Source organism: Microtus ochrogaster, unplaced genomic scaffold (assembly GCF_000317375.1).
Source record: "Microtus ochrogaster isolate Prairie Vole_2 unplaced genomic scaffold, MicOch1.0 UNK839, whole genome shotgun sequence".
NCBI classification, from domain to species: Eukaryota; Metazoa; Chordata; class Mammalia; order Rodentia; family Cricetidae; genus Microtus; species Microtus ochrogaster.
The window spans coordinates 1-9,106 of record NW_004949937.1 but is presented as its reverse complement, the minus strand read 5'-3'; the positions used below and the strand labels follow the sequence as shown (position 1 = coordinate 9,106).

The window sequence follows — 9,106 nt, the reverse complement described above, 5'->3', positions numbered from 1 at the left end:
AAAAAATCTGGTACTTGAGGAAAACCCATCTTTGTAATTGCAAATATCTAAATTTATGTCTTTTCTTGCAGGCCCAGTGTCAGGATATAGTTCCAACCATAGGATTCAGCATAGAGAAATTCAAGTCCTCCAGGTAACCACATTCTCTTTGTGACTCTGAAGCTGGGTTTTCATACTTACCTGGAAATCAGTTGTTATTTCCAGTCCCTATGGGTTTAGACCTTTTTGTACCACTATCTTTAGTTTATTCTCGGCCCTTAAAGCTTAGAACAACTCTTGAAAACTTCATTAGCAAAGGAAACATTTTTAGGTTATTCACTGCAAAATAATATTTAGATTAATAAATTTATTTTTCATTTTTTTAAATATTGACCACATTTATTATCCTACAACCATGTTGATTGATCTGATAGAACTTAAGATATTAAAAGATAGCCATTTAGCTTAGTTGCTTAAAATATAGTAATGTCTTGCTTTTGTTTATAGTTTGTCTTTTACAGTGTTTGACATGTCAGGGCAAGGAAGGTACAGGAATCTTTGGGAACACTATTATAAGTAAGTATTTTCATGAGTATTGCTTACTACATGGCTACATTTTAATGTCAAATACTGATTAAAAATCCAAGCGAAATCTGCTATAATAATATAACTTCATACAATTCATAGCACTGTACCTTTGTTCTCTTCTCTGGTTTTGGTGTCCATTTCTCTATGTGGTTAATATAGCTACACTTTAAGAACCAGCGATCGGGCTACAGGGCACATGCCTGCAATCCTAGTACTTGTAATACTAAGAAAGAAGGATCACAATTTAAGGCCAGCCTGGGTTAGAAGCCTGGGTTATCAGTGCTTACACAATACTTTGTCCACTCACATCTGTGTAATTATGTACCACAGCTGCTTTCACGAAGAAACTCTTCTATTCAAATTATTCCTTCAAGGGCCAGCTCAGAGATAAGAATTATTACTGGCTATATTTAGTGAAGAAAAAAAAAAAAAACAAGATTGTTTCACAGCTGATGACTTGTTTTACAAATGTTTCCAAACAAGATAATTTTCAGAGTATACAGACATAATATTTAGTAAATATTTCAGATATAACACTGCCAACTTACTAGGACAAGATGTTTTATACACACTTGGTATTGCATGTGGTAGTAAAATATGTCATTATTCTATTTCTTTATATTATACAGAGATGGACAAGCCATTATTTTTGTCATTGATAGTAGTGATAAATTAAGGATGGTTGTGGCCAAAGAAGAACTTGATACTCTTCTAAATCACCCAGGTATCCGTGGAATTTCTGCCATGATGTCTGTGTGTTGGGTTCCATCTATATGTGTTGCTTTGTTTTTTAGTTTAAGAAAAAGTTGTTTATGAAATAGAATTATTTTCAAATTAAATTATAAATTTTAAAGCTTGTCAATTGTACAGAATTTATAAAAACTTTGCATATTTTTTTTAATTTCAAAGCTTTATACAGTGATTTTTTTGTTTTATTTTGGGAGGGAATACTGGCATTTATTTCTTTAACATTAAAAATTCTCTGCTTTACTACATATATAAATAATCTATAGTAATAAGAGAGTAATATTCAGACAGAAAAGATGAGGGGAAATGGCATTCTGAGTAATAGGATATCGGGTACAGTTGCTTTGGTTACCTTATTTTCATAGTACGTTGAAACAGGAGCAGCTAGCAAGGTGGCCATGTTTCTGCCTTGTTTTGCTGTCAATGTTAGGAAAACTTCAAGTAGGAAGAACAATTAGATTGTGGTTTTATTTATTTTTTATTTAAGTATGTGTGTGCCTGAGTGTATTTATGTGTACCATGGGCATGCAGGAGCCCACAAAGGCCACAAGAGTGCATCAGATCCCCTGGAATTGGATATACAGGCAGTTGTGAACCCCTGGGCTTTTTGTTTTTGTGTTGCCTAGGTAACAAGGGTAAGTTAGGGAATTAAGTGAAAAGATAAACATGTAGAATATTGGTAAGTGTGTTGTTACAAGGAATTAGCTGGAATAATTATGGCTGGAAATACACAGTGTTTCTACAAGCTGTGAAGTTGCTGGTGTGCATTGTCCTTACTGTGGAAGGCGATTGCGCACAAAGGTGGGAAAGAGATTCTCCTGGATTCTAATTCTTTAATGTGTTTGGACTTGGCTTCACTTAGCAGCTAGGAGCACTTGCTGCCAAACCTGGGATCCATCCCGAGTTTGATTCTGCAGCTCCACATGGTAGACAGGGAGAGAGTTGAATCCTTCCTGTCACCATATGCCTCCCATGGCACACCTATATCCATGTGTGCTCAACACTCACACACACGTGCACACACCGTTAAATGTAAAACAATACACAAAACCTTTGGAAAATGCTTTCAGAATTGTAAATGAGAAAAATAACGTTGTTAAAAAATCTCATTTGTTCATGATGCAAGTCCATTTCCTCTTCATCTTCCTATTTAGGTCTGTCTCCCTTGTGTTGACAACTGCAAACAAGAGAAATATTTGTCCTTTTGCATAACTGCTTCTCTAACGGCTAGATTCTCCTTCTCTGACTTTATTCTTTGGTTTAAAGTCCCTAGCACACGGTCTTACCAAGCAGTTTTGATTTCTTTGTTTAGATGAATGTCTAACTGTGCATCTGTGTTTGTGTATGGGTCATATTAAAAGAAGCAATGGGAAACAGTTTATCTTATTTCGGTTTTAAGGTTTTAGGGCAAAGAGATCCAAATCACTAGAAGTGTTGTGAAGGCATCTTTCTCTTTCAGATATTAAGCACCGCCGGATTCCAATCTTGTTCTTTGCGAATAAAATGGATCTCAGAGACGCAGTGACATCTGTGAAGGTGTCTCAGTTGCTGTGCTTAGAGAACATCAAAGACAAGCCGTGGCATATTTGGTAAAACATTTTTATTTCTCATTTTGTCTTTCTGAAAGGTCTGTGAAATGTAGGGTTCTGCTTAGGTTTTTCTTACATCATTTATAAATGGCAAACATGGTAAAATGCAAAGTATTTCACAGAATTGTGACATTTCAGTTATTCATGAATATGTTACTGTTAACTTTTCAAATCCTTTAGCACTATAAAAAGTATGTTTTTTAAAAAAATCTTATGGTAAAAAACATAAATAAAATAATCCATTTGCTGTCCTACCTTCAAGCACAGTGACTTGCTTTTTCACTTGAAATCAGCCAAACCCAATCCTTTCTTGGGAAAGTCGCCCTCTGGTGTCGCCTTGTCTGAGTCATCCTCCGAGATTGCTATTGTGTTTCACCATTACCATGTGGCCCCTTTTTTGCTTTTTATTTTGGCGGTAGTCTGTCTTCCTAACACTAGCCTCAGCTCTCTAGGAGTTGGGATTTCTGCCCTGTTTTAATTGCTGCCTTATTTTTCTTTTCCCAATTTTGTGACTAGTACATGGTACATATATTTTACATTTATTCAAATGAGGAAGTAGAGGTAATGGTTGTATATGGACATACTAGCAAACAGTGTCTGAAACTGCTGTGCGTGCATTATATATTTAGGAAAGAGTTTCTTAATTAATTCTTATGTGCTACCTTCCTAAGATCCTCTTTTGCTACTTACCCACTTACCTTCCCATGCCCCAGAATGTCGTTCTGTAGTTTTTTCCACTTTCCATAAGAGTTAAAATAATAACTTGGGGGAAGTTGGACACAAAGTAGAGAAGTTTACTGTCTCTAGAAGTGACCTAGCCTGTAAAGCAAAAGAAAGTGGAGCCTAGAAATCCCAATATGGAGTGGGTGATGGGAGTTCCGCTCCTAGCAGCATTTTGAAAGTTAGTATCTCTTTAAGGGTGTGACCCCTGATAGATCAACCACACACCAGGGGAGACCCCACACCTAAAACTTTTCAGGGGTAACATAAACTAGACTCCCTGGGTTTTTAAAAGAGAGACCATGAAGTTGAATGGGTAGGGAGGGGGGAGTGAATGTGCTCTGAACAGATTGTATGAAATTCCAGAGAATTAATATCATGCTTTTAAGAAGCGTCCTTAAGAGCTAGCCTTGGTGCTGAACAGAGCAGTGTAAGTAAACCCCAGAGACCACCTCAAGATTCTGTGGGGCCCGGCATCCCTCTACCAAGAACAGAAACAGTGAAGTCTTTCTTGGTCTTGAGTGGGGGTGGCACGGGGTTGATGGTACTCTATGGTTGTTCAATTTGAATCTGAGATCCAGTCATATTTAATAGTTAAAGGAGAGTGTGATTTTAGACAGAAAAAAATTTTGAGATAGAACTTTTGCTATCACAAACCACTGAACTCCAAATTGTTGGACTCTAAAGACAACATAAATTCAAATAAATACTAATGTTTGCATTGTGCAGAGTTCTGTGTTGCCTTGACAGGATGCACAAGAAGTGTGCATGAAGTGTTAATTTCATGAGTTAATCGCCCCTTTCTACCTAAGATAACTAACAGATGAATTTATCCAGATTTATTTATTCAGTTATGACATCTCAAAATGTCTGTGTGAAAAGTGAGGTCATGATGCTTAAAAATATTATATTCCCAGGTCTGTGTTCTCCATACAGCAGAGAAAAATGATGAGATGTTTTTTAACTTGCCTGTAACTTTACTTCTCCTTAATTCAAACTGGACATCATTTTGCTAAACTCAAATTAGCATTTCATTTTTAAGATTTGTTCTGCATTTTGTGATATCTTTTAAAGCATGCACAAGATTGAAAATATGCTTATCCTTCTTTGCCAGCTTCAGCTCTATGGGTGTTTGTCCTCAGGGATAGAGGAGATTAAACATTACCTGCCTCTTACCTTAGATTGGATACAAGAATATTGGTATAGTCTGAGAAACTAAAGAAGAATCGGGACCTTCCTTTTTACCATTTTTACTAATCATAGAGTCTAGGGTCTCAATTTGAGTTAGCATGTTTTTGACTTAGTTCCTTCATGATATATTTGGATTTGTATATTTAATTGTGAAATAGCTAATAGACATCAGATGACTGGATGGAGACATGTTAACAGCGGAAGAGAAAGCACGGCCTGACTTCTCTTTGTGGCCTGACATCAGTCAGGGAGCATTTCCTGTGAAGGCCTGGTTGGAGAAGCAACTACCCAGCCAGAGGCCAGGAAGAAAAAGCTCTTCATGGCTAAGAGTGTACCTGTTCTATTCTGGGAACGGCTAGGTCTCTGGCTGCCACTGAGCAGTGGAAGGGGAAGCTATGGGAGCTGTGGCCACTGAGAGATAACTCAGGGCCATAAAGTCCAAAGCACCGGAGCATGTGGCGAAGAGCTTGATTTTTGCTCTAGTTCTGAGTTTTACAGTTCATCTCAAAGGAAAGGTGGAACTTGTTCAGAGAAATATATAGGGTTTTTAGTCACTTGGTTTCACTTGTCCCATGGACAAGGAGTTCTTTCCTGTATTCTTGTCTAGAATTTTATGTGCCAAAATCAATAGTTTGGATTTTTGATAAAAGTATTTTAGCTACTAATGCCTTCCTTGCTATTATGATATGTAATCAAAAATGTGCTTTTAGTAATTTACCTCGTACCATTTGCTTCTGACTTCTTATTTGAAGAATTCTTCCCTAACCTGTAGTCTCAATTTAACAAGTAATTCCTTGGCAGTAATTTTATTAGTTAGAACCAGATTAATTTAATTCTCTAGGTTTTCTACTGTGCTTTAGATGTTGTTTCCCCACTAAGTGAATGCTATAAAATAATCTCTAATTATTCAGAAATTTTAATTATGTATTAATATCATCATAGGTTTTAAATAAGTTGCTAGATCTGTAACACATATTGGTCTATAGCTCCCAACACGATTATTTGAACTTTGTTATTTTAGTTTTATATACCTTAAACAATTATAGACGAAATATCACATTAGAGGTTTAAGGATGGAAGACAATGGAAGCACTTTTTCTTGTACATGCATGTTTCAAATAGGTAATTCTTCAATAACCATGTTAGGTCATGGTAATATTCTCTCAGTTGCAGATGCCAAAGGTTACTGAAGTAGTAAATATAAAAGTACAATTGAAATTGACCGGAGTTTTGTTTTCTTCTAATAGCTTATAAAAGTTTATGAGCAGCCCAGGGGTGGTGCTGTATTCCTTTAGTCTCAGAACTTGGGAAACAGAGATAGGCAAATAGAAGTTTGAGGCCAACCTGGTCTATACAGTGAGTTTCAGGGTAGTCCAGGCTACACAGAGGAAGAAGTCAGTTGATTCTGTGAGTATACCGTGACCTAAGTCAAACATTTGTAACAAGTAAATGCTGTTGGAGCCCTGGGTAGAGCAGGGTAGGGCAGTGAACTCTGGATTTTTCTACAGTGAGAAAATAACTTGATGTTTATGTGTTCTTAACATTACTACAGATTCTCAAAATTTGTCTCATGTGTATTTTCCTAAGTCCTCAGATTCTAAGCTCCTATTTATATTCTATTTTGATACTTAATAGTTTTGCATAATGTATATTAGTATTTATTTCTTTGCAATACGGCAAAATTATTTTATCCTAGAGTTGTATGATGCCATAAACTGAACATTTCGTTTAACTTTTATTTCAGTGCGAGTGATGCCATCAAAGGAGAAGGACTACAGGAAGGTGTGGACTGGCTTCAAGGTACACCGCACGCTGCTGTGCCTCTGTAGCCTCTTTCTTTGTCATTCATTTCATTTTTATATTTTAATTTTATTACATCAATGCCTCCTTCTTGTTTTTTATTTCTGCTGTCAGAAAAAACAATACAGTAAGTACCTGATACCTTGCTGCATTTACTTTATTTTTCTGGCAGATTTAATTAATTGTTTCTCTGTGTATATTCAATATATATATATATATCGGATCTAGAAAATGGTTTTAATTTATGAACCCAGATTTTCATTAACTCTAGTAGTTGAAGAACACATTTAAAGTTTGAGACAAATGTTATGGACCAAATGACAACTATTTTTTTTTCTACCATACTGTATACTAATCCATATTTTTTTTATTTATACATAGCATATATACACAAGTTTCAACATTCATACAAGTATTATAAATACTATTATTCTTTTGATACCTTGTTTATTTTCAGTTCAGTTTTTTAAATCAAAAATAGTTATAATAAATCATTGCTATATTAGGGAATAAATTAAGTTATAGTTTCCCTAGGGTCATATCATCTACTGTGTATAAGAACAGCTTGAAACATGCAGAGCAATAGAAAGGTGTGTGTTCTGTATGTCCTTTCTGTAAAATCTTTATGGCCAAATCAAAAGTTTTCAGTGTAAACAGAATTTCTGACTATTTGTTCTTTCTGGGAATCTTTCCACTCTGAATGGGGTAAAAAAAGATACAAATTCTAAGTACAGTTTGTGGTTATAAGTACTATTTCCTTGTACTTTAGCCTTTTACAGTAGACATGTATAGTGTCGTTTTTCATTTTCTTCCTTCATCTTCTGGAAACTATGGCAGAATTATAGCCTGTTGTGTTGGGTGGAGGAGTAATCTGCCTACAAATGTTAAAAGCACGTTTTATAGCAAATAGAAATATGTAAGATCTGCTCTTCTAGTGAATTCCACACAGAGACTTTTCATTTCTTTCCTCTTTTTTTTCTTGTTTTTTGGGGTTTCTTTTTTTTGGGGGGGAGGAGTGTTTTGTTTTGTTTTGTCTTTTGAGACAATATTTCTCTACATAGCCCTGGCTATCCTAGAACTTATTTTATAGAGCAGGCTGGCCTCAGAACTCAGATATGCCTGCCTCTGCCTCCTGAGTGCTGAGATTAAAGGCATGTGCTAGCACTGCCTGGCACAGACTTTTTTAGCTTGTATTTATTTAGTCAAAACATTTACTAATGAACACTCTAGTCATATTTTATTAGAAAGTAAAACAAACATCTCTAATGGTTCTCAAAATTAGTAAAGGAATATTTTCTTTGAACCCACCAACTTTGTGTTTCAAATTATTATAAGAAGTGTTCAGGGTTATGGCATGGACTTCTGAAAGAAACTGATTGTTACAGGTTAAAACCCCAGAGAAGATGGAGAGATGTATTTTCTTTCCTGCCTCTTCCTTTACCAATGCTGATGTTACTCTCAGTGAAGATGCCGCGTGCGTGCTTAGTGTAGTGACTGAGCACAGCACTGAACAGAAGATGATATAGCTTTTAGGTTTTGGTTTCTGTCTCTCCTTTCTTCCCCAACTTCATTTATAGTTATATTTTTATTTTTTTAATCCATAGCAATAGCCACTAGGTGTCAGTAATGATCCAATTTTATAGGACCAATTTTCAACGCTTCTTGGTACCAATTCTTTTTCTTTCTATTCTGACCTATTACCTTCTGCCCCAAGTCTTTGTGAGAATAGAATATTGTTAGAACCTGTTCTGTGTCCTTTTGTTGCAACAGTCTCTGCAAGGTAAGTAGGAGCATTCTTGTCTGCTCTGTGCAACAGGAAGAGTAGCAAAAGAGCTAGCCTTGAGGCAGACCGTTTATCCCACATCAAGAATGGATGTGGTAAAAATGGTAATCTTGTTTGGAAAGCTGGAGAACTGATGGACATAGTTTGGCTTTAAAGGGCCCCAAAAAGCTGAATCCTAAGTGGGCAGCCTAATTCACACGGAAGATCTTCCCAAGGGTTTAGAATATGCTTGTAAGTAAAAGATGGATCTGGAACTGAAAAGAGAAATCATGACTTCCCACACCCAAGAACTGCAACAGCAAAATGAGTTTTAAGGATCATTCTTTGCAAATATTCAAAAACTATCTGAACTGGAGAACACCAGACTCACGGTGAGTGGCAATAGTAAACTGAAAGCAAGGCGGGGCTGCAAGTTCCAGAGATAATATTGTAATTCTCTGTTTCCTACACCACCAGGAAACAAACAGTAGAGGTAGGCATAAGTACAGAGAGTCATCTGAGGAATCAGACTAAGAAGGAGGCAGATGCCAGAGGTAGTGGCACACACCTTTAATCCCAGCACTCAAGAGAGAGAGAGAGAGGCAGGCAGATTTCTGAGTTTGAGGCCAGCCTGGTCTACAGAGCAAGCTCCAGGAAAGCCTGGGCTACACAGAGAAACCTTGTCTAAAACAAACAAACAAACAAACAGAAAAAACAAGCAATCTAGAAA

The 9,106-nt window shown here is 36.4% G+C and overlaps 1 protein-coding gene across 1 annotated transcript; it reads left to right on the top strand.

Annotated features, from left to right (window-relative positions):
* Positions 1–71: 71 nt before the first annotated feature.
* Positions 72–6,753, top strand: LOC101991260 (ADP-ribosylation factor-like protein 6; the record flags this gene model as incomplete). Its single annotated transcript, XM_005372284.2, has 5 exons — positions 72–133; positions 487–555; positions 1,197–1,291; positions 2,774–2,903; positions 6,559–6,753. Coding segments are annotated over 5 exons (441 nt in total), but the record flags the coding sequence as incomplete, so codon positions are not given.
* Positions 6,754–9,106: the final 2,353 nt, after the last annotated feature.